Below are 24,080 nucleotides of genomic sequence, written 5' to 3' on the forward strand. Positions count from 1 at the left end.
ACGTGGAACTAACAAATATGGTACTTTTAGTTGTAGCCTGAAATAATTGTTCTATATTCAGAGTTGTCAGCTGAGTCAGCTGAGATCTGTTTTCATGCCGTGAGTTATTTCTCGTACACTTCTTGATATTTGCGAAGCCGCTTGTGGATGTAGATAAAAAGCTTGATCTTACAGTCTTCCCTATCGGGTAACCAAGCGAACCTACTTCAATATTGCTTGAAGAGGCAAAATATTTACGATTATTTCTCTCTTTTATCAAATTAGAACCAATTTATTTGAATCGTCTTAGAATCAACAGATTGCAAAATACCATACTTTCTCAGTCGCTCACTTACCGCTTCATGAATAGGTATAATATATTCCAATATTGGATAACTAGCAATATCATGTGATTATATTATGTAATTCATATCTACAAGTCAATTGACTTGCCCTAGATCGTTGATCTGGTAGAAAGCAGAACACAGTATACTACTCAACCTGGACCATATTATCCTTTTGGTCGCTTATTATTTTCCTATAATAGGAGGATATTTGTGATTCAAAAAGTCCTTGATCATGACTATATACAATTTTTACATTTTTGACAGGCATTGTATGTCAAGGAGATTTGATTTAGCGTATATTTGATCTCTGAATGCTCCAGTTACTAACTACGAAAAATAGGTGAATGTATATTTCATCGAGATTTTAAGCATCCGGAAAGAGTTCTTCAGAGCTCTCAGATCGCACGGAAGACCAATGCTGACGGTCTGTTGCCGCCAAAAGTGCGAGCCTCTGAAGGGCCGCCAAAAAGGAGCAATGAGCCTTTAGCTGTCGACGATGAAGTCAAACTAGTTTTTGGTGTTGTATTTTCGCTGCGAAATATTGTATCCAAATTATCGGGAGAGTATATTGTTCCTTTGATAGAGAAAACAGATGATACGTTATGATGGGCTAACGGAGCGTGACAGAAAGGAAGCGTTTTTCACATACAAGACAAGCAAATATAGGCTCCATTTCTTCGAAACTCTGACAAATCTAAGGTTTGTTATGATCACAGATCTTTCGGTTGAGGGTGTAAGGCCAATCTTGGAGCAAATCTACGCCGGGCTATTTGTGGAATATGTTGTTAAGAAGTAAGTCTCATAAAATGGTTCTTCTTTTCGTATCTACTTACGTTTGGAATAAAGTCCACTTAGTCCGCCCGAGCATATTGGAGGAGAGGGTGTAAATAACGAATTATTCTCTCTTGGTTTAGACAGGTTTTTACGGCCACTGGCAATATTTGATTAGGCAACTTTTTACTTGTATCTAGCCCATGAATGACAGACTCATGAATTTCTGATGACTAACAATTTATTAAACTAATGCAAACCCAAAAAACTACCAATCCAAACACCAAAATAGTTCTGCTCAATTCTTTTCGAACAAAATAGTAGGAGAGTATATGTCAGAAATTCTTGATCCCCTTGTCCTTGCAAACTGGAACATAAACAGATGGAAGAATAAAAAAAATGCCAAAATTTAGAACATTAAGCAGAGCAAAGTCTAGAGGGCATCGGGATTAAAAAACAAAACCAAATTCACGAAATTGTGCAGCAGCTATCCTTAACTTGCGGATTATATGGATCTTCATGCTTTTCTCGATCGCCCCAGGATGATGGCAACATATAGTCACTAGTACTTTTGGTATATTGTATAATTCTAATTAATTAATAATAATTCCTAGGCAATAACTCGCACTCGAACATACCGATTACAGGACTGTGAAGATGCAACTCTGTCACGATTCAGTTCGTCCATAACTTGATCGCGCACCAAGCACATCCGTTGTAATTTAATTTCAGGATTTCCACGATCACTCCGTACGGCGCCTGCATTTCCGTATGCAACCATTATTTTAGTATTTTCTATATCGCGCCAGAATATGCGGAAATTTGCTGTTGAAAGCAGATATTCAGAGATCGACTGAGACTATTCTGGAATAGAGCGAATAAAAATCAGCTTCTGTACTCAATCAAAAAATCAGATATTGAAGCGATAGCCAGATCTTGGATGACACTGTTTAAAATGTGCAGAATGAGAAGGAAAAATTGAAGAATCACGATTACAATTCCTGTCTATATCGTGGGGCCGTCAAACCGCAATTGATCGATGATCAGAACAGCCAGTAAACACACAATTGACCGAGCGCGGCCTTGTCTGAAATTAAACTGCAACAACTAATTGATCGTTATGACGGGTAAGCTAATTGTGATTGGTAGTGATAAATGCACCAAGGCGATCTAATTTCTTTTGAGGCTGGCTTTGGATCTGATCCTCCCGTGTCCACTCCCGACACAGAGCTCAAGCCGATGAGATCTAAACAAAAGCAAAGCACGAAAAAAATGTTTTCAAAAATCACACAAATTTATCTCATTGACTTTAAAAATCACAGATTCTTCTGAGGAGCAAGATATATAATTATATTTATCTTTTGCGATTCCAGTCAACATATTATCTGATGCCGTTCGCTAAGGAATGAGATCAGATATATCTGGGCATAAGCGTCTCACAGTATCATGATTAAGCCATATTGTACGTTGTCGTCTTTACGCCATAATCGGGAACACTCTGCGCCGAAAAGAAAAAAAAATTGCGAGTTGATCGAGCTAAAATCAAGACAGTATTGAACTGAAGAGAACACGAAAAGCTACTTCGCTGTCGTTCTAGTGTTTGGTTTAGTTACTTGCACAGACGATTTCAGCACTTTTATTTCTTTTCAGCTTGTTATTCTAGATTTGATTCCGTGTTTTGCAATATGGCGCCCCATGTTCGTCCAGAGAACGTTCTTAAGGTAAGAAGACATCTGTTGTCTTGCTCGTGTGTGCGAGCTAATTTCCGTGAATTATCTGCTAATCATTTGTCAAGCGTGCTGAAGAACTGCTCGCAGTCGATCAGTCTGGGGATGCACTTAACTTACTTCATGAGATCATTACTTCCAAGAGGACCCGTAATACCCCCATTGCATCTCTAGAGCCCGTGATGCTTCGCTTTGTGGAGCTCTGTGTCCAGCTTCGGAAGGGTAAGCTCGCGAAAGAAGGTTTACATACATATAAGAATGTCGCCCAGAATACTTCAGTTGGTTCCATTGAGATCGTTTTGAAAAAATTCATCGATCTCTCTAAGCAGAAAGTTGCAGAGGCCCAGGAGCAAGCTGATCGTCTCGCTGTCGATGCAATCGATGATCTTGAAGCCGGTGAGACCCCCGAATCGATCATGCTCTCTACGGTTTCAACCGATCAGTCCAAAGACCGTACTGACCGTGCTGTCGTCACGCCTTGGTTGAAGTTTTTGTGGGAAGCTTACCGTACTGTTCTTGAAATTCTGAGGAACAACGCCAGGCTTGAGATCATGTATCAGCAGACAACCACCAGTGCCTTCCAATTTTGTTTGAAGTTTAACCGAAAGACAGAGTTTCGGCGTCTGTGTGAAATGCTTCGCAATCATTTGCAGAGTGCAGCTAAGAATTCATCGCAAGTTCATGCCATCAATCTCAATGACCCAGACACACTCCAGCGTCATCTCGATGCTCGATTTGCTCAGTTGAACGCTGCTGTGGAGCTTGAGCTTTGGCAAGAAGCCTTCCGTTCAGTAGAAGATGTACATACTCTTTTGACCTTATCGAAGCGACCAGCAAAGCCTGCTATGATGGCCAACTACTACGATAAGCTTTCCAAGATTTTCCTCGTTTCAGATAACTTTTTGTTCCATGCTGCAGCTGCAAGCATGTATTACAACATTCGTATGCAAGGAAAGACTGCCTTGTCAGATGAAGAACTTACAGAGATTGCTACCACTGTTTTACTTTCCGCACTTGCTATTCCTGTCATTAGCACTTCTCGAGTCCGAGCTGGTATGCTTGATCTTGATGAGTCGAAACCAAAAAACGCTCGTCTATCCGGGCTACTGAATCTCACTCAGGCTCCAACCCGTGTTTCATTAATCCATGATGCTCTTGTCCGCGGTCTCCTTAGCCGTGTTTCTCCTGAAATCAAGGGATTATACTCTATTTTGGAAGTAGATTTTCATCCGCTTTCTATTTGCAAGAAAATTACTCCTATTCTTTCTGCTATCTCTGCTAATGAGGAGCTTGCTCGTTATATTGCACCTTTACATCAAGTTATTCTAACACGATTGTTTCAGCAGTTATCTCAGGTTTATGATGCAGTTAAGCTCAGCTTTGTCCTGAAGCTTGTGAATTTCCCTGCTCCTTTTGAAGTTAGTCGAATTACGATTGAAAAGTTCATTATGAATGGATGCAAGAAAGGTGAGCTTTCAATTCGAGTAAATCATGCTGAAGATTCAATCACTTTCGAGAGTGATGTTTATGCGTCGACCAAAGTTGAAAGTGGCGCTATTGCTTCTTTGCAGCCAACTCCATCCGAGATTGTGCGTGGCGAATTGTCTCGTCTTGGAAAATCACTGTTTGCGGTAGTCAATATTGTTGATGATGACTATCTTCGGGGCCGTGCCGCCGCTCGCGATACTGCGATTCAACGAGCGATTGTTGGAGTTGAAGAAGAGCGTAATGCTACTCTTGAACGAAAGAAAGTTATTGAAGGACGTGCGAAAGAGGCCGAGTCGATTCTTCAGAAGCGGGAGGAAGATGAGACTAAGAAGAGAATGCTTAAGCAGCAGCAAGAGCAGCAACAAGAGCAAGAACGACTTGCTGAGGAAATGCGCAAACGTGAACTGGAGCGGATTCGCCGGGAGCAAGATGCTATTCGAGACCAAGAGAAGCGTAAGCTTGCGGAAGAAATGGCTGCAGCTGGTATCAAGATTGATCCTGAGAGCTTGGAAGGCATGGATACTGATAAGCTGCGAGAAGTACAATCTGAGCAGACCGAAAAGAAGCAGAAAGAGATGCAAGAAAGATTGCGGATAACTACGAAGCGAATCGACCACCTTGAGCGTGCATATCGTAAGAAAGAGTTGCCATTATTGGATGAAGACTACGAAAAGCAAAAGGAACTTGACAAGAAGTTACATGTTGAACGACGGAAACAACAGGTTGAAACTGCTCGTGCAAATTACGAAGCTCGTCAATTACTTAAAAAGCGATTGCATAGAATGGTTGGCGATTATGAAGAATTCAAAGATCGATTTTTGCATTAGATAAGATATTTAAAGTGCTGAGATTGGGGTTTGCTTAAAAGCAATTGGTTTTATATAAACTTAAAATTATAGTTTTCTTTCATTCTGTCTTATTCCTGTCACCATTGTCCGCTTGTTTGTTTTTGTTTCCATTATACTTTAATTGCCGATTTTTCTGTTATTCGTTGATAAGAAAATGATTAGAAGTTACGGTTTAGGTAGTGGACAAGGAGAAATTTGAAGCAATTCTTCATTTAATTTTAAAGTTATTAGGCATATTGTTGCTTTCAATCTGTCATGTATATGGGGTAGTCCTTTGAATATATCCAGAAATGTCGTATCTGCCTGAAATAATTTTCTCTTTGAAATTGTTGCGGTAACTGTTGTGCTTTCACTTAAAAACAGACTTTGACCGGGGTCACATTGGGACTCGTATTAATTGAAATCAGATCATAGCATAAATATCATTTCATAACCACATTACTTTGGAAATATTATACAGACGAGAAAAAAGATAAATAAAAATTATAATAATGATAAATATAAAATAAAACAAACTCCATAACACTTTTTAGTCATGATAAAAGAAAAAGATTTGATTATACAGAAAGCATCCATTCGGAATACGGATTTTCGCCTCTTTTGAGAGCAACTAATCCTAATTGACGCATTTTTTCTACGCCTTCACCAGGCATTATATCTAACTTCTGTGTCTGGTCATGATTATGGCGACGATGATGATGGTGATGATGATGATTGCTGTGGTGATGATGGTTTCGGTTATGATCATTGGGCGAAGATCGAAGCAATCCTAAAGGAACTGCGACCGGTCCAGAAATCTCTTGCGGCTTAGTCGAAGAATCACTAATGTCGGGCCCAATTTGACGACCTGCAATACAATTTGAAGTTTGAAGTTTTCGTCTGACTTCCCGCCGACGCCGGTTCTTACGCTCGAGACCCTTGACAATATCAATAGCGCCACGTTCGACTCGCTTGGAATTATTTTTTGGACGCGCTAATGACATATTCAGCAATAACGAACGATCACGTCTATCCTGAAAACTAGCTGCCTTAGCACCGAGAGATCCTTGCGGAATATTCGTGCGAGACTTATGTGGTGAACAGGGAACCGGATAAATACGGACAGGTCTCTGTGCAGATGTAGGTCGTAATCTAGATGAATTCGGTGGTGGAGAACGGCATCGCCTCTGCACTGAAGCAGATTTAACCGAAGCTGTATTTGTAGTAGCTGTCTCTAGTTTTTTAGCTGCAGCCCCAGTAGCTAAACTAAGAGAATTCTTCTTGAGAGCAACAGCAGCAGCAGCAGCAGCTACGGCCTTTGCGGTCAATTTAGCAGCGACTGTGCATGATTTGTTACGACTCATAGATTTGCAAAGTGCCGGAGCTGGCGATGTGCTGCGTTGTGTTGTCCTTGGAGACTTTCTATTCTGACAGTTCTCACCTTCGGAAAGTCCGAAATCACTGACTTCCTCAGGAAATGAAGGGTCAATATCTTGAGGGCAAGGCTCCTTCCTCGAACGGGCACGTTCCTCCAAGGCCGAAAAATAAGCCGCCTCAATGGGACGATCTTCGTCGAAAGTTCCACAAACAAAATCAGTAGGATCAGGAACCATATTTGCTGGAGGAGTTGCCGGCCTCAAAGTTCGAGTACGAATACAACGATGCTTAGCGGACTCGAAAAATGAGCCGGAAGGGATATCATGACGGATATGATGCTCAGTTGATACCATACGAGGAGAATGAAAACCATCAAAATCGTCGTCTCCTGAAGCATCCGAGGCATATCCACCGTCTGAAACGACTGAATGATGAGAAATATCGGAGAAGTCAGACTCCGACTCACAGTCATTGATTACAGAGGTAGACTCTGAAGTCAATTTCAAACCAATGTCCTCGCCATCTTCTTCCACTTCAGGAACATCGTCTTCATCTTCCAATTCTTCGGCATTTTCATCTTGGTCTTCATTGTCCTCGTCATCTTCATCTTCGTCTTCGTCGTCATCCTCGTCGTCATCTTCGTCGTCATCTTCGTCTTCATCTTCGTCTTCCCCATCGTCTTCGTCAGCTTCATCGTCATTCTCAGCTTCGTTCGCTAGATCACGATCCTCATTATCGTCATCCTCACCCGCAATTTCATCATCCAACTCAGCGTTCAATCTAGAGATAACGCGCTCTTTTTGAAGAACATCATCCACACGAAGGATGCGCTGAGGCTGGGGATGAGCAAGCAAGGCAGGAAAATGAGGTTCGCAATCCGAATAACCACTGGTATCTGCATCGCTCGTTGTTGGTCGGCAAGCAAACGTTATAGTACAGGACTTTTTGGCTGCATCCGGAGCGACCAAAATTGTAGAGGAAGAGCGCATAATACTTTTGGTAGCTGGGGGAGGGGGTGCAGAGACATGGACAGTGGAGGTCGGCGGAGGAGTAGGAGTAGTGGTGCGAGATGCCATACTGCAGTCCGAAAGTGCATCAAGACCTGTGCTATTAGTACATGTCGAGGCACCATCAGAGGTCAGAGTAGGCGATGCCAGCATTTTTGTCAAAAGCGAAGACTGAGGTCTTGGAGACTGGATAGCTACCTCTCTGCGGCGAAAGTCCGGCAGAGAAGAGTCTGTGAGAGATAAAAGCGAAAGAGAATCTGATTTCTCGAATAGTAGAGGTTCTAAGCCTTGCGACTGAGAAATGGCCTCGTGTAGATCTGTGTTGGAGTCTTTGCAATGCAAGTCCGGCGGCTCATCCAGCTCGTCACTGGCCTCTTCGTCGACGTACGTCCGAGACGACTGGCGGAAAATATTCTTGATAACTTGCATGATATAAATATATCTTGAGTACAAATGCTTTGATATTCTTAATCTGAGAGTAGCAAAGAAACGGGACGCAGAAGAAATGCGAACAAGCAATAAGAGCAAGTGTTTGTGTGAGGGATATAGGAGCTTGTCCTGTAGTGACAAGTACTTGATCAAGACCACAAGAAACAGTAATCAAGCGCGAATCGACTTCTATAACAGACGCGAGTAGGACATATTCGACAACATCACTTCAGATCTATAGGCAAGAAAAAGGAGAGAAACAAGGGCAGCGAATGGTCTAGCAAAAGATGTTAGAAATTTGTAACGAGACAGGGTTTGCATAGGCAAACAAGTTGGTTCGTGTATACGGGGTGGGAGACAAGCGGTCCTCGGGCAGACTCGATGAGGTCATGCACAGCAAGCAGATACTGTGGGTATTGTGCTATATGCGGGAGGCGAAAAGGAGCGGAGAAGGGTGACTTGTCTGGAATGCAGGCTACTTACTCTGCGACGTCCGGCGTGTCCGGCGATAATATTAGTGAGATCGAGTGAATGTTTTGCCTTTAGCAGTCACTGTATAAAAAAAAAGTAGTGTGGCGAGATGGCGAATAAGGACAACGAAAAAATATTTCCTGGACAGAGGAGTGCTTTAGCAAACTCTCAAGTCGTCGGTCGATAATATTGGAGTCGCGGGACCTGCCTGTTACGCACAGCGTGCTGCAGAATACTCAGCGTGTACCACGTCTTCGTCCGTCTCTTCTTGACTGTTCAACGTTGCCGGCGGCCATTATAAAGAAAGCAAAAAACCCTCACTTTCCTGTTATAGACGTAAAATCATGTGAGCCGGCAGTGACCCGGTCGTGACCTGGTCATGATCGACATTACGGTCGTCGACCTACGCGGACGTGCCAACATTTACTCAGGTCCACAATCCATTCAGTCTGACTAAGCAACGGGCCCAAAATTCACTTTACCCTAGCTGCTATTGGCCATGCGCTGCACGGTACGGGAGCCTTGGATTACATAACCGAGCATGGCTGCTTTAGGTCGGACGGTCGGTCGGTCGGTAATCTGTAGGCGGCAACGCTCGGAGGAAGACAGTAGACGCGGTGAACAGCAACGTTATGCTACGACTAATTGGCGGTTGCTGGCGTTATTGAGGGAGCGCTGCGACAACAGAGGAGAATGAAAAATGATAGCACATCGGCGGAAATCGCGCCAATTCAGTGTTGACTTCCAACAGCCTGAGCTGAGTAATATTATTTTTGCAGAGAGCAGCATTAAACCCCACAAGAACTGGTTGTGCAAAGTATTATATGACCTGCGGCCAGACCAAGACAGGCGGACACTTTCCATCTACAGACTCTCCTTGCTGCTCTCCTACTTGGTCTGTTTCAGCTTGGGATATATATAAATATATATATATATATATATGTGGCCATACCAAATTTAGCAGTTTTTATACAGTTCTTTAATACAAAAAAAAATGAATATCAACTCCGCATTTTTCCGCTAACCATGCGTTATCGAGCCACAACGTGCTTCATGTAAATCTCATGACATTCTGCCCACAACTTCTGCTTTGTGATGGAAATCGCTCGTTCTATCGGCCAAATCGTAATCGTTCCTTGACGATCAACTCCTCCAAGTGCTCGGAAAAGATAATGCCACATCATGTCAGCATAAAGAAACGAAACTGTGGATTTCTGCTTGTGCATAGCGGTTTGATCTTGTTCTGGGAACAGCTGAACAAACTTGCCCCACTCAAATACTTCAATCGAACGGTGGAGTGCAGCAGAACGACCTCGGCTATCAAGCCCTTTAATAAACGTTAACTCCTCTGCTGTTCCCGGCTGCTTGACTATGGCAGATCTGTACATCATCACGGTTCCCTCTCCAAAAACTTTATAGAGAAAATCGATGACCTGATCAAACTTCCTCCCATATGCAGCTAGCTCTGGGATTGTAGCTTCTCTCGTAATAATTCCCTCTTCTGCTAATGTCGTAGCCCTCTTTTCTATCTTTCGCGCCGGAAAAATCGTTTGCTCTAGAAATAACGGCTGTATTAGGATTAAGTCTGGACTGGCTCCTCGGCCGATAACTTCGTTTAGCTTTGATTCAAATGTTGATCTGTACCGACTTTCGAGCGTGCTAACGTCAAGCTGTGCCGATTTGACCCACCAGTCTGTATCAGAGCTCGTCAAGGATGAAATCGGCCAATAACTCAGAGTGAAATTTAGAGAAGGAACTGAGCATTCGGCGGTGCCTGTTGCCTTGTCACTTCCGTGTTTGGCATGCATAGTTTGACAGATGAACTGTAGCATAGTTTTGTCAACTTCATTACCTAACAGTAACACGCGCCCGTTTTTTATCCAATTGATCTGACTTTCTAGTAGACGCAATTTGACCTTCTCTTTTAGGTTCCATCGTTTCACTAGTCTGCCATCTTTCGTAGGTTCAAATAAGTCACGCGTCTCAATTTTTGGCGAGGAGCTTGAAGCGGACTCCAATGGTGAGGGGGATGTTCCTAATTCGCGCGTGGACGATTTGGATGGATTAGATAGAGCAATTGATCCAGATAGTCCATACGAGTCCGAAGATATGGTAGACGCAGAATGAGTTGGAAAATTCGAATAGTCTGATCTTACCGATAATGATGCTGGTGTAGATGGAGGGGAAGGTATTAATGCTGCGGAGAATGTAGACGACACAGGCAAAGCAGGCACAATACGATCTGAATCGGTTACCTCTTTGATCTGGACTTTCTTGACCTGCGATCTGCGGTTGTCAGGAAAATAAGTTCCGCCAAAAGGATGCCGCTGCAAATCAATGTACAGCATATAGGCATCAGTCCATGAAACAGGTGCGTGGGAGACAATTGGATCATCGACTTTCATGTTATCAAGATCATATTTCGGATATTCTTTCTTATCTGCCGCGTAAAATGGGATCCATCTTGCGCGTATGTCGCGAACAGCCGGAGGGAGCAGAAGTCTGCCTTCCTGTTGATATGGATTGTTGCAGTAAGGAGAAGTAACCTTTGGCTTTACAACTATCTTTGGCGTTACCGCAGGAGTAGGTGCAGCAGGATGAATAGAGTCTGCAGAATCGATATCAGACTTCAGCTTGTCAGAACTATCGAGACCAACAGGAGTGGTGGCAGGGAGAGAGATTTCTGATACTAGCGATGAAGTCTTCGCCAAAGGTATGTCGAAAGAAACAACGCTGGAGGGGTCCTGTTCGGCATGATCCAATCCGCTATAGACTGAGGAGATAGTATAGAAGAAAAATATCAGGTTGATAACACCTAAAATTGCTATGATAACCCTTTGTCTTCTAATCATGTTGAATATTGGTTTGAAGTCTACAAAGAAAAGAGACTGAAGGGAAGGATATCCAAACATATTTCCACAGCTGAGGAAGCTGCTCCACAAGTGGAGACTGAACGTTGTCAACAGTGCAGTTCACCACCTAATTCCTGTAAGCTGTTGCTGTTGTCAAGCTGTATGTAACAGGCCCTTACTGACTTCGTTATGCAGCCCAAGTTCCTGTCCGTTAGATAATGCTTTTGTTAATCGTTTCGAATGCTGGCTAAAGGTCGTTCAAAGAGCCCTTGTGTGGATTTTGCGTCCCTGCACCGCAGATCACTTTCAGCCTCCTCCTGTATTTGATCCAAAATAGAGCTGGTTCGATATGGCGCTAGAATCATGCGTATCTTATCTGTTACCCAGTTCAAACTCAACTTGAACTTGCGCTGAGCAATTTTTAGAAAGCAGATACTGTACGAAATGATTATACATGAACAGGGAGATAAAATGCCAAATTAATTAATATTATTGTTTAAACCACCAGTTTCTATAGGTAGTTAGGTTCGACCGGGTCGATGCCCTTAAGTACGTAAGCAGCATTATCTAAACTATAAAACGGGGTAGTCTTCTTTATTCCGAAAAGAAAATTGCTTTGGTGGTAGAAATTGTTAAAGAAGTTTACAGACGCGCAATCATAGTTTAAATTTATCTAATCGCGCCAAATTATCGGAATAGAATTAAGAGGATCGTTCCCTGCGACTAGACTCATACAATATCATTAGTAATAAATTACAAATACATCACAAAAGCCTTAGTATTACATTCCACTTAGAGGAGCGAAAAAAATACAAACGCGTCTTAAAACTTCCATTGTATTTATAGTTCCAAAAAGCTAGATACCTGTTGATTGCTTGGCTATATTGAAACCAATGTCTGCTGTGCAATTATTGAATCCTAAGGCTGAATCGCTTAGGCGGAATCAGGCCCTGGCTGTCAATATCAATGCTGCTCAAGGTCTTCAAAACGTGCTCTCGAGTAATCTTGGTCCGAAGGGAACAGTTAAAATGTAATTATTTTATCATTGATATTGTTATCATCAGCTATTAACTATGCTTAGGCTTGTCGATGGATCAGGCAACATCAAGTTGACGAAAGATGGAAAAGTGCTACTTTCTGAGATGGTACAGCTATGATCACCATTCGTATAAATTAGTAGCTAACAACTTACAGCAAATCACAAATCCTACTGCTGTCATGATTGGTAAATATTACTTTTTTAAATAGGTTTCTACTATGCAGTTTGATTAATATGATAAAGCTCGTGCCGCCACAGCTCAGGATGAGATCACTGGAGATGGTACCACCACTGTGTGTCTCCTTGTTGGCGAGCTGCTTAAGCAGGCTGAACGATACATATCTGATGGCATGCATCCGCGTGTTATCACGGAAGGCTTCGAGGTCGCAAAAAAAGAAGCTTTAAGTGTTAGTTCATTTGCAATTAGTGATTGAATAAGTCTAACAAATCCCAGTTCCTTGATTCATTCAAAATTCCCAAAGACATGGATCGTGAACTCTTGCTTGCTATTGCGCGAACGTCTTTAACTACCAAGCTCAATCATAAGATTGCAGAAACTATTACTCCTATTGTTACTGACGCAGTCTTGGCAATTGCCGAACCTAACGAACGTGTTGATTTACACATGATCGAAATTATGAAGATGCAGCATCAATCAGCTGCCGAGACGCAGCTGATCAAGGGATTAGTCCTCGATCATGGCGCCAGACATCCAGATATGCCAAAGCGGATAGAAAATGCTTATATTCTAACACTGAATGTGTCTTTGGAATACGAGAAGAGCGAGGTCAATTCTGGATTTTTCTACAGTAGTGCTGAGCAGCGAGAGAAGCTTGTGGAAAGTGAACGAAAATTTGTCGATGCTAAACTGAAGCGAATAGTCGATCTAAAGAATGAGATTTGCGGAACTGGTCAAAACAAGGGATTTGTGATTGTGAATCAGAAAGGCATAGATCCTTTATCTCTGGAAGTGCTTGCACGAAATGGTATTTTCGCCCTACGTCGGGCAAAGCGACGTAACATGGAGCGACTGCAGCTTGTGTGCGGAGGAACTGCTCAGAATTCGGTCGATGATTTGACACCAGATGTGCTAGGATTTGCGGGACTTGTGTATGAGCACACGTTGGGAGAGGAGAAGTACACCTTCATTGAAGAAGTCGAAAACCCCAAAAGTGTGACGATTTTGATCAAAGGACCAAATGCGCACACGATGGCGCAAGTACAGGATGCTGTGCGGGATGGTCTTAGGAGCGTTGCTAATGCAATTACCGATAAAAGCGTTGTGCCTGGCGCTGGAGCTTTTGAAATAGCTTGCGCTTCCCATTTGACTGGAGACTTTATGCGCAAAGAAGTTAAAGGTAAATTGAAAGCAGGCGTTCAAGCCTATGCCGATGCGCTTTTAGTTATTCCGAAGACACTGGCAACAAACGGCGGATTCGAAACTCTTGATACGCTAGCGGCCTGTCAGGATGAGTTTGCGGATGGTCATACGGTGGGCATCGATTTGAGCTCTGGAGAGCCTATGGATCCGGTACAGGAGGGCGTGTATGACTCGTACCGAGTTCTACGTAATGCTGTTGCGTCAGCTACGTCGATTGCGGTCAATCTTTTGTTATGCGATGAATTGTTGAAAGCTGGCCGGTCGTCTCTGAAGCAGGGCGGCATGGAAGAGCAGTAAGCTATGGTGCGGTCAATTAGGAGGCAGCTTTTGAGGTACGTTACGGATTTAGCAGCAGCAGCAGCAGCTGCGCGGCTGCGCTCTCCTATCTTGCGGAGACGTCACGGATTCCTTGTAGTGTAAATACATGTTTTCACCTTATCACTTCACCGAAAATAGACTGTAAGCATTGGCTTTTTTTTTTAATTTTGACCAATGCTTGTTCTGCTGCATTTTCTTTTAATCAGAATTCCTCTTTCAGCTGGTCATTCAATACTACCAGCCAGATCGTCGGAACCTCCTGGTTATCGACCTGTCTGGCCAATTTGGGTTCCTAACTGAAACCTTATGCGGGCAAGCTAGCCCCTGGATGGGTAGGAAATATTCTGGGTCCGTTAGCATGAACTTTCTTCAAAGGAATATGAGTAGTGAAACGGTTGCTTCGATCCCATAATAATGAACCCAGTGTCTGATATCCCGGCGCATGTCGTCTTCTCCTATTCGCAGATAAACTTTCTAGGTTTTCGAGTGTTGGAGCCGCCTTACCCTGATAAGTCTACGCATACTGTGCAGTAGCTCTTTCCTAAACGGACAAGTGCTGCTACTCCCAGATCCAGCAGTGCTGCTGGGCTGAGCGGCAGAGAGACCCAGCTCGAGCTCTCGAGATCGCCGCGACAGCAAATATTGTGTCTAAACCTCGCCTTTTTCGTTTGCATTTTTTATTAGGCTGCGGATAGCCATAGAAGTAGTTCTGACGCAGAGATCAAGATTTGCAGTTGGCAAGTGTAACTACGTCAAGTTGAGCTGTACGTCGTGTCGGAAAAAAATAATACAAACTTCCCTGGGAGTGTGACTGAAGCACAATTGATCGAAAGACAAAGTTAGCAAGCTAACAGGCTACATTTCGTGCTCCAGTTTGGACCTCGCCGGACCTGTTTCTTTCGCACTCTTCTTTTTCTTCTGCAGAGACCCTATATAACTATGAGATTCCGCAGACAGAGAGTTCTCTTTATTCTTGCCATCCTCTCGATAGGCCTTGTCTACCACCTGGCTGGCAGTAAGAAGGGCTTGGTTGTTCCTGAGCGATTTATCAACCAGGCAAAATCGGCTGTCGACAAAATTTCTCTAATGGACCTCAGGGAATATGCTTTTTCGACAGACCCTATGAATCTCGACTCCGATGCAGCAGCAGAGGAGATGGAGCAGATAGAGGAAAAGGCCGCTGCAGACGCTGCTGCCGCCGCTGCAGTGAACGATACTTCTTCAGCCGTTCCTACTGATCAAAATATCGCCGACCCAGCCATAGCAGCCCCAGTTTCTGTCCACGGAACCAGTACTGCTTCCCCTCAGGCCAACGAAGGAGCTGGGCCTTCTCCAAATGTTGATGAGGTACAACAAGAATCACAGCAACGGCCTGCCCCCGTCGTCCCCCCAGTTCAGCACTACGAAAGTACGATTTCGCCTGATGATCTGCGAGGAGAAGAAGATACTCTCACTACCCCCGTGGGCGTCTTATCGGACACTGAAATCATGAGCAAGCCCATCAAGATCAAGTTTCCTGTTACCGAACGTGCTGCTCTTCCTCAAACACCTGCTCTCAACTTCCCCAAAATTCAAGTTTCGTCAATTTCTGAAACACCAGAAGAAAAATCAACCAGAGAAGATCGCCGTGCTTTCGTTAAAAGTGCCTTCACTCGTTCTTGGGAATCGTATAAGAAGTATGCCTGGGGCCATGACGAGCTTCTTCCTGTCACAGCCGGTTTCTCAGACACTTTTGGCGGCTGGGGTGCTTCGATTATCGATACAATTGACACCTTAATTATTATGGATCTTACTTCTGAATTGGATCAAGTAAAAACTTTTCTTGAATCTCTTGACTTTTCTAAGATGAGTCTTAACGCTCTGCCTGTTTTCGAAGTTACGATTCGTTATCTAGGCGGTCTTATTTCTGCATACGATCTATCTCCAACGAAGGATCAAATATATCTTCAGAAGGCTACCGAGCTTGCAAATATACTTGCAGGAGCTTTCGATACTCCGAATGGAATGCCCATTGCTTTTTACGATCCGAAACTGGCACATTCCGATGTCAAACTACGAGCTGGTAAACATGTAGTTTTCGCTCAGTTTGGGTCTCTTTCGCTTGAATTCACTCGTCTCGCGCAGCTCACTCAGAATAGCTCGTATTATTCGTTGATTCAACGGGTCACAGATCAAATCGATACGGCAATGGATTCGTCCGATTTGCCTGGTCTGTGGCCTGTCCGAATGGATATTTCGGGCTGTAAGGCTGCGGATGTGGTTCCAGAACAAGTCGCGATTACTAATGGCGCCATCTCAACTGAAGAGAACAAGGATTTACAGCAGCAGTCTCAAGCGACTGACAATTCGCTGAACGAACCCGCTCCCGAAGTCGCTTCTACAGAAAATGTCGGCACTGCGGAAAGTCAAGAAAGTCCTAAAATTGTAGAAGAAGCTCCTTCAGTTCCGCAAGATCAATCTCAGGGCACTGAGTCAGACAGCACGGAGGCTCCAAGCCAACGTCGTTTAAAGAAACGTCAAGAAGTCAACGCCGAGGACCCTGTAGTACCCGACTCTAAGACCCAACTTCCACCTATTGATTGGCAAGCTAGTCAGCTGCCATACGCTGCGAAATGTGATAGTACAGGTGGTTTAGTAGCTTCTGGTAAGTTAATAAAGCTATTTTCTAAATCGAGATCTCCTAACATAATGCATAGCCGAGGATAATGAAGTAAAATATTCCGCTGGTGCACTTGGCGATTCGGCTTATGAATATTTTATCAAAGAATATCTACTATTGGGTGGCACGGTAGACCAATATAAACGTCTTTATACTTCATCATCTCGGGCAATCAAGGAGAATCTCTTGTATCGCCCCTTAGTTGAAGGGAACCCAGATGTTTTGTTTACGGGCAATATTCTGGTAGACAAGTCCAAAAATCATCATTTTGATTCAGAAATGACCCATTTAGTGAGTTTTGTTTCTCTAGTTTTCAGCAGGTCGTGTCTAACTTTTTATAGTCTTGTTACCTTGGAGGAATGTTTGCTTTGGGTGCCCAATCCCTCGAAAAGCCCGATGATTTGAAGATTGCAGAGAAATTGGCTGAAGGCTGTTATTGGTCTTATAAAGCAACTCGCACTGGTGTAATGCCTGAAAATTTTCATGTTCGTGTCTGTGATACTGCAAAATGTGAATGGCAAGATCCTACATACGAACAGCAAGTTCCAACAAATTCCCAAAAACGGAACCTACGCAAGCGTCAAGAGCAGGAACAAATTGAGTTGGGAGCACCTTCCGACCAGCAGACGACCGAGACTTCGCAAGCTGATCCGAATACTGAGAGTGGTAATACTGCTGCCCCCCCTGTTGCTGATACTCCCGCGGAAAATACAGTCGATAGTTCTTCTGAAGGCACAATTGGCGAACAGGCGACAGTTGAAATTCCGGATCAGGCCAAACTAGCGGAACCCACAACTGAAGAAGCTGTAAATGCTCCGATTGGTGAACAGCCTGCAGGTGAAATTTCTGAACAGGCGAATCTTGCGGAACCTTCGACTGAAGAAACTATAAATGCTCCGCAAGAGATAAAGGTTGATGATGCTGAGACACCTGTTATAGCATCAGCTGAAACGTCTATTAATGGCCAATCTGATGTAGCGGCTCTTACTGCACCTGCTGAAGCACTGACCAACGAAAACCCTGTACCAGCGAGTGAGATTCCTTCAGAAGCTCCCGTAATAGCGGATCCCGGAGTCACCGATGCCGCTACTGATGCTCCGGCTGACGCCCCTCCCGTGGCGCCAGAAATAGTTAGCACAGGTGGTAGTCAGGAAAACCAGGCTGCTCTTGAGGCTTCGTTCCTAAAGTTTTTGGATGAGCAAAAAGCCAACGAGCAGAACGCCAACGAGCAGAACGCTAATGAGCAGAATGCTAACGAGCAGAATGCTAACGAGCAGAATGCTAACGAGCAGAATGTCCCAGCTGAGCAAGCTCCAGCCGCTGAAGTACAAAAGCAAGTCGCACAGGAAAATATAGTCAGTCCTGAGCCGACACCTGCGGGAGCTATACCACTTAGCTCCGAGGCTGCTGCACAGGAAGAGTTCTTCAGAATTTTAGCTGAAAAGGCAAAAGAAGAAGCTGCCGCATCAACCCCCCCTGGAGAGATTCCTGCCGATGGTTTTAATGCTGTGCCTGATGATGCACCCGCGAATGTGGTTGCAGATACACCTGTAGATACGCCTGCCATTAATCAGGCGACACCGGAAGAAGGAGCAGCTGCCGAAGCTGCATTTTTCAAACTTCTTGCCGAAATCAAAGCTAAGGAAACTGCTGCTGAGCAGGCAGCTGCACAAGGAGAACAGCCACCTCCACTTCAAGCTGAAGTGCAGGTCACAGCTGAAGATGAAGCGGCAGCTCAAAATGACTTTTTGAAATATATGGCTGAACAAAAAGACAAAGAAGCATCTATAGCAGCACCTGCGGACACTGATGCTGCTCCTCTAGCTGACACACAAGAACCACCAGCAGTTAGCGAAGAACATGTTAAGACCCCCGAAGAGCTAAAGGTTGAGGCAGAAATAGCTGCTGAGGCAGCATTTTTCAAATATTTAGCTGAGCAGAAGGCAAAGGAAGAGGCTGCAGAAAAGGCAGCGCAGGAAGGTCAACAGCCCCCTGCACAGAATAGTGAGATTCCAGTGACAGCCGAAGACCAGTCCGCAGCAGAAGCCGAGTTTTTCAAATATTTAGCTGAGCAGAAGCTGAAGGAGGAGCAGAATGCCAATGATGCTGTAGCTGATGGTAACTCTACTAACAATGCGCTTGCCAATGTGGCACACATTCCTTCTCCTACATCGTATACTCACCAGATGATCAATTTACCGGAAGAGATTCCTGCGAACAGATGGTCAATTGGTGGGTGGTATGATCAGCCCAAATCATTTTTATCGCAGGACGGTAAATATCTTCTACGTCCTGAAGCTCTGGAATCAATTTTCATAATGTATCGTGTCACTGGTGATAAGAAGTGGCAAGACAAGGGCTGGGAGATGTTCTCTGCTATTGAAAAGTATTGTAAGACTGAATATGCTTACAGCGCAATTAAAGATGTGACAAATGACCATACAGTTACATTCTCCGACAATATGGAGAGTTTTTGGTTAGCTGAGACGCTCAAATATGCGTATTTGCTGTTTTCGGATCCGGAGTTGATTTCATTGTAAGTTTCATTTTTCAAATTCTCTCAACTAATGTTTTTTTTTCCTCTATATGCTGACATAATTTGTAGGGACTCTTATGTTTTCAACACTGAAGCTCATCCATTTTTGCGACCATCGCCGCTTACTGATGTTCCTGCTAAATAGAAAATTGTTTGTGAATTTATGTGTTTTATGAAATCAACTGTTTATTTTAATTTATGACGATGGACTTTTGTATTTGGGCAACTCGTGTTGAAGAAAGGGGCGGATCATTATTTATTTGTTACATCATTGTGTCATGTCAAGGATAATATATCTCATCTCGAGCCATCGAAAGACTGAACCTACGATGAATTAAAATCATTAAGCTGTAGAAATCCACCTTCCTTCTGTTTCTAAAATCGAGAATATTTATTCGCAATCATTTGCAATAATAAATCAGTAATTAAATATTTATTAAAATATTCAAACTATGCGAGCCACAATATAATACAGAAATCCAGCGTTTCACGCTAACTTACTGGGCCCGGTAAGTAAGATGGCACTTGCCGCAATAGTTACCACGACCTTCCATCTTGGCCAAGAAAACACCTGCACCACAAGTCTCAGCAGGGCATTCACGACGGGTACGCTCAACGGTACCGTCAGAGTTAACCTTGTAGTATTTGAGGACAGCAAGCTTAACCTTCTTATGCTTGTGCTTGATCTTCTTGGGGGTAGTATAAACTTTTTTCTTACGCTTCTTAGCACCACCGCAAAGATTAGCAACCAGTTCAATGGTAGCTTCCTTCTCAATATTGTACTCAGAGAGAGTGCAAGAATCCTCGAGCTGCTTACCAGCAAAGATTAAACGCTGCTGGACGGAGGGAATTCCCTCAGTCTCTTGGATCATAGACTTGACATAGGAAACATTGTCGGAAGACTCAACCTCACGGCTAATAGCTATAATTTAAATTAGTTCCCAGACCATTTCTTTAGCAAATGAGGCAAAACATACTCTGCCCCGAAAGGGTTTTAACGAAAATTTGCATGGTGATTGACAGACAACTAGTCGGCAATGGAAGATATCAATGCTAGCGAAATCTCGGTCAGTTAAAATCCTACAAAGTCAAAGACAAATTGAACATTCTATTCCAAGAATCGATATCCAATACTTGCAGCTCGAAAATACATACCTTCTTTCTGGCTGTCGGAGTCGATGAGGTTGAAAAATGAGTATGGAAGTGAATCTTCTATCGAGCTTTCTTTTGGTAATCGAAGGGAAATTCCTCGAATTGTGCGGCTCAGAAGAAATCATAGACATTGACTGTGACTGCTGTAGGGCTGTCAAAGGATAACCCTAAGAAACTGATCACGTGTAATAGCTTACTTTCAAATGGCGTTTGTGAGGTCACGCCGTGTTGTTTACAATTCGCGTCCCGAACTTGTAAACATTCGTTGCTAAGGCAAGTAAGAGCATGGGGGAGACTTCTCTCCCAAGCCATATTCTAAGTATTCACAGCGTAAGGCAGCTACTGTTATAACTACTACTTGAAAATATCTTAAAGCGTATTTACTGCGTATCTAACTGGCAATTAGTCATGTATGATATTTAGGTCCTTAACCAACGAGGACCAGATTTGCTCCATACCGATACTGGCTGAATCTTCTCCACTCTTGCTGCTGAGCTTGAAATCTCGTCGTTTTATTATCAAATCCCTAACTTTTGAGTAGAGATTTAGATATCACTGAGGATAAAAGGTATAACTAATGGATACAACTTCACATTTTTCAGATGACAGCTTCGTGCTGCCTAAACTAAGCTCGTACGCACTGGCATTGCTCTCTGCTGATGGAGATCCTGCGACTGCGGAGCACCACGATACTGAAAAAGCTAGTTCGGAGCGTAAAGAAGGACAGGAGCTTGGAAAACCTAGCTCTTCTGCTGTTAGTGGGCGGTCTCTAAGTCGAGCTGGACATGCCGCCTTGAACACTTTGCCGAAGTCGCAGGTAGGAGGATCCACAGCACATGATCATACAAGATTTGGTAGTAGTCATTCTTCTACCGCATATCCAACATCGGCGCACAAAGCACATCAATCTTCACCAATAGAATCTGAGGAAATAAATTCAAGGATAAGCCCAAAGGAAGACTCCGCGACCACACCCTATCACCGACGGAACCAGCTGCACGAGGAAACACGTTCAGTAGCCGGAGAAGGATTACTTACAACACCAGCACCACCAACTTGGAGGTCTCATGGATCTTCAGATCTTCCGACGTCGCAATATCGGACAAGCCTGTTTTGGAAGAGCAGGTTTGGTAAGTTAGGTCCACCTAAGCGTACTGTTCGACGGGAAAGCCAGGAAGGAGTTGATCTAGAAGGAGCACCAAAGAATCTTTCTATTTCACCTCTTCCAGGGGCTGATGGACCATCTTCTATTGATATAGATGGATTAGTCCAGCAGGATTTACTATTATCTCCTAAAGAGCATCACCAAGAGAGACCGCCAGGGAAACTACGATTTGCAGAGCAACCGGAGGAAATACCTCCTCACCATTCCAAATCATCTCCATTCAGTGGTTCTGAGAAGATATACGACAAATTACACTTTTCTGATTCACTTGATTCGCGACAGCGTCGTTCAAGTTCTCAAAGTATACCTACCACTGAATTCTCTCAGCTGGAGGTAGACTACAAAACGTCTAGTTCGACTAAATTTCGATCGTCATCTCTCCAAGACGATAAATCAGCTGCAGGCAGTGAATATAGCGAGAATGATAGAAAGTCGGAATCTGACATCGATCATGTTACTGATCAAAAACCCTACGCTCAGCCAATGACACCTTACGAGGCTGCCACTCGAGAACTCACCGCCCTTCGACACACCAACTCCCCAGTCTCCATGCGACAATCTCCACATAGTTCAGGAGAACATAAACAACACAGAAGTATGCTTTCTCCACAATCTGTTTCGAATTCGGTCAAACCGCAGCGTCACGTTGTTACCTCAGTTTTCCGCGACAATGAACAAGGGAAGGAAAATTTATGGAGCCACCAAAATATAATGCAACCAGGGTCGCACAATCATTCGAATCTTCATATGCATTCACTGCAGCAGGGTAGACAGCTTTTGACACCCCTATCGGCTAATATTCGACCTTTGCGAACCTCCACGCCGCCACAAGACTGCGCTACTTATGACCCGCCACCGAAGATGAGTAATCTCGATATTCCCCGTCCTACACCTAAAGTTTCCAACAAAAAGCCTCGGAATAGTGTAACAGTATGTTAATCTGCATAATCAGTCGTAAGGGAGCTGACTAAAAATGATAGGTCGCTGGTAAAACGTATCAAAGACTAGAGCTGATAGGGAAAGGTGGTTCTTCGAAAGTCTTCAAAGTGCAATTGGCACATTCGACGAAAATATATGCTATGAAGAAAGTTACTCTTGACGAAGTGGATGATTCAGTAATATCGGGCTTTAAGGGTGAAATTGAGCTGTTGCGACAATTAAGTGACGAAAAACGAGTAGTCCGATTGGTTGATTTTGAGATTAGAGATCTCTCAGTTAATATGGTAGGAAACACTATTAAGAGATGTGGAATGCGCAGTAATTACTGACCGTAGTCTTTAGGTCATGGAATGTGGAGAAATTGACCTTGCTCATGTGCTGGCTGAACGGTTGAACTTACCATTAGATATTTCGTTTGTCCGATATCACACGATTGAAATGTTAAAGTGTGTAGAGGCAGTTCACCGTCATGGGATTGTTCATTCAGATTTAAAGCCAGCAAACTTTTTATTTGTCAGAGGTTATTTGAAGATTATTGATTTTGGTATTGCCAATGCAGTACCTGAGTACACCTGCAACGTGCGTCGAGACACACAGATTGGCACTCCAAATTATATGGCACCCGAGACCCTTCTTGATGTATCATCAGTAGAAGGCAAAAAGCTGCTCAAAGTTGGGCGTCCCTCAGATGTATGGAGCTGCGGATGTATTATATACCAGATGATATACGGGAGGCCGCCGTATGCAATATATAATGGTACGCAGCGGATGTTAGCTATCATGGATCCAAAAGTGAAAGTATCGTATCCAGATTTAGGACTTGGAAATGTACCTGTCCCTCAAGAGGCTATTTCAGCTATGGCGTACTGTCTTGAGCGAGATCCTGAACAACGGGGAACGATACAGCAGATAATGGAAACCAGATTTTTGCAGCCGCTTGAATTGTCACGAGAAGTACTGTTAGAGCTTTTAAAGTCTGGTGTCAGCTCAGCGAGTCAAACAACGAGTGATATCGAACATCTAGCGAATGTGTGGTGTAGCCGTTTAGGAATATGAAGAACCAACCAGCTCAGACCGAGAAATCGTAGTCATTGATTTGTTGCGTAGTAGAGATATAAAGACTTGTATGATAGAAGCGGATGAGGTAATTAGAAATATTGCACTTGGATTTTGAGAGCCCAAACTTTGATTTGCAAGACAGTAGCTGATACTTGAAGTTCGGTACTGTGATACGAGTCTGGTCCAGTCAAGCACGCCATGCCATCATATGGTTCTAATTATATTTTCTGAGCCTATCAGTTATTATAAAACTAAACACTTACAGTAGATTCTATTCTTATTTGAGTAATGTTTACAAAAGACGTAGATGCTTTGGGCTTAGTCCGTTCAGCTTCTGAAGGACCGCCATAACCTTATCACCTTACTTGATTCAGTGAATTCCTAATGTAAGATTAAAGATATATGACCAAAAGCATATAGAGCCTTCATATTAAAATTTTATTGTTTCAGCTTCTACTTCTTTAGATTTCTAGTCTGTGCACTCACGGTAACAGAAAGCAACAAGTGATTTCCGCGAATTCCAGGATTTCAGCTCAGTGGAGTCTACTCTAGGAGAT

The 24,080-nt window shown here is 43.5% G+C and overlaps 9 protein-coding genes across 9 annotated transcripts; 5 read left to right on the top strand and 4 right to left on the bottom strand.

Annotated features, from left to right (window-relative positions):
• Nucleotides 1-558: 558 nt before the first annotated feature.
• V1516DRAFT_697211 (Longin-like domain-containing protein) lies at nt 559-1,275 on the top strand (the record flags this gene model as incomplete). The annotated part of the gene is made up of 4 exons (XM_066924078.1): nt 559-595; nt 667-889; nt 954-1,118; nt 1,173-1,275. 4 exons carry the CDS (start codon nt 559-561, stop codon nt 1,273-1,275), a joined length of 528 nt encoding a protein of 175 aa, XP_066775299.1.
• A 290-nt stretch (nt 1,276-1,565) lies between these two features.
• On the bottom strand, nt 1,566-1,878 carry V1516DRAFT_666340 (GGL domain-containing protein; the record flags this gene model as incomplete). Its single annotated transcript, XM_066920739.1, has 2 exons — nt 1,566-1,686; nt 1,736-1,878. 2 exons carry the CDS (start codon nt 1,876-1,878, stop codon nt 1,566-1,568), a joined length of 264 nt encoding a protein of 87 aa, XP_066775300.1.
• Nucleotides 1,879-2,782: 904 nt separating this feature from the next.
• On the top strand, nt 2,783-5,139 carry V1516DRAFT_687529 (uncharacterized protein; the record flags this gene model as incomplete). The annotated part of the gene is made up of 2 exons (XM_066923734.1): nt 2,783-2,818; nt 2,893-5,139. 2 exons carry the CDS (start codon nt 2,783-2,785, stop codon nt 5,137-5,139), a joined length of 2,283 nt encoding a protein of 760 aa, XP_066775301.1.
• Nucleotides 5,140-5,717: 578 nt separating this feature from the next.
• Nucleotides 5,718-7,952, bottom strand: V1516DRAFT_629355 (uncharacterized protein; the record flags this gene model as incomplete). The annotated part of the gene is made up of 4 exons (XM_066919884.1): nt 5,718-5,818; nt 6,017-6,324; nt 6,559-7,725; nt 7,819-7,952. The coding sequence occupies 4 exons, from the start codon at nt 7,950-7,952 to the stop codon at nt 5,718-5,720; spliced, it is 1,710 nt and encodes a 569-aa protein (XP_066775302.1).
• A 1,532-nt stretch (nt 7,953-9,484) lies between these two features.
• On the bottom strand, nt 9,485-10,312 carry V1516DRAFT_613421 (uncharacterized protein; the record flags this gene model as incomplete). The annotated part of the gene is made up of 1 exon (XM_066919313.1): nt 9,485-10,312. A coding segment is annotated over one exon (828 nt), but the record flags the coding sequence as incomplete, so codon positions are not given.
• A 1,804-nt stretch (nt 10,313-12,116) lies between these two features.
• On the top strand, nt 12,117-14,176 carry V1516DRAFT_680851 (chaperonin Cpn60/TCP-1 family). Its single transcript, XM_066923164.1, has 5 exons — nt 12,117-12,305; nt 12,357-12,420; nt 12,470-12,500; nt 12,558-12,721; nt 12,769-14,176. Exons 1-5 carry the CDS (start codon nt 12,169-12,171, stop codon nt 13,990-13,992), a joined length of 1,620 nt encoding a protein of 539 aa, XP_066775304.1. The 5' UTR covers nt 12,117-12,168; the 3' UTR covers nt 13,993-14,176.
• Nucleotides 14,177-15,168: 992 nt separating this feature from the next.
• V1516DRAFT_629100 (glycosyl hydrolase family 47-domain-containing protein) lies at nt 15,169-19,353 on the top strand (the record flags this gene model as incomplete). The annotated part of the gene is made up of 7 exons (XM_066919874.1): nt 15,169-16,401; nt 16,501-16,657; nt 16,710-16,963; nt 17,014-17,812; nt 18,278-18,534; nt 18,616-19,208; nt 19,278-19,353. The coding sequence occupies 7 exons, from the start codon at nt 15,169-15,171 to the stop codon at nt 19,351-19,353; spliced, it is 3,369 nt and encodes a 1,122-aa protein (XP_066775305.1).
• A 352-nt stretch (nt 19,354-19,705) lies between these two features.
• V1516DRAFT_697215 (40S ribosomal protein S27a) lies at nt 19,706-20,219 on the bottom strand (the record flags this gene model as incomplete). The annotated part of the gene is made up of 2 exons (XM_066924079.1): nt 19,706-20,130; nt 20,186-20,219. The coding sequence occupies 2 exons, from the start codon at nt 20,217-20,219 to the stop codon at nt 19,706-19,708; spliced, it is 459 nt and encodes a 152-aa protein (XP_066775306.1).
• Nucleotides 20,220-20,568: 349 nt separating this feature from the next.
• Nucleotides 20,569-23,724, top strand: V1516DRAFT_680860 (kinase-like domain-containing protein). The gene is made up of 4 exons (XM_066923165.1): nt 20,569-20,690; nt 20,767-22,455; nt 22,506-22,748; nt 22,807-23,724. The coding sequence occupies exons 2-4, from the start codon at nt 20,938-20,940 to the stop codon at nt 23,518-23,520; spliced, it is 2,475 nt and encodes an 824-aa protein (XP_066775307.1). The 5' UTR covers nt 20,569-20,690; nt 20,767-20,937; the 3' UTR covers nt 23,521-23,724.
• Nucleotides 23,725-24,080: the final 356 nt, after the last annotated feature.

Source organism: Lipomyces oligophaga, assembly GCF_038497815.1.
Source record: "Lipomyces oligophaga strain CBS 7107 unplaced genomic scaffold V1516scaffold_8, whole genome shotgun sequence".
Lineage (NCBI taxonomy): Eukaryota > Fungi > Ascomycota > Lipomycetes > Lipomycetales > Lipomycetaceae > Lipomyces > [Lipomyces] oligophaga.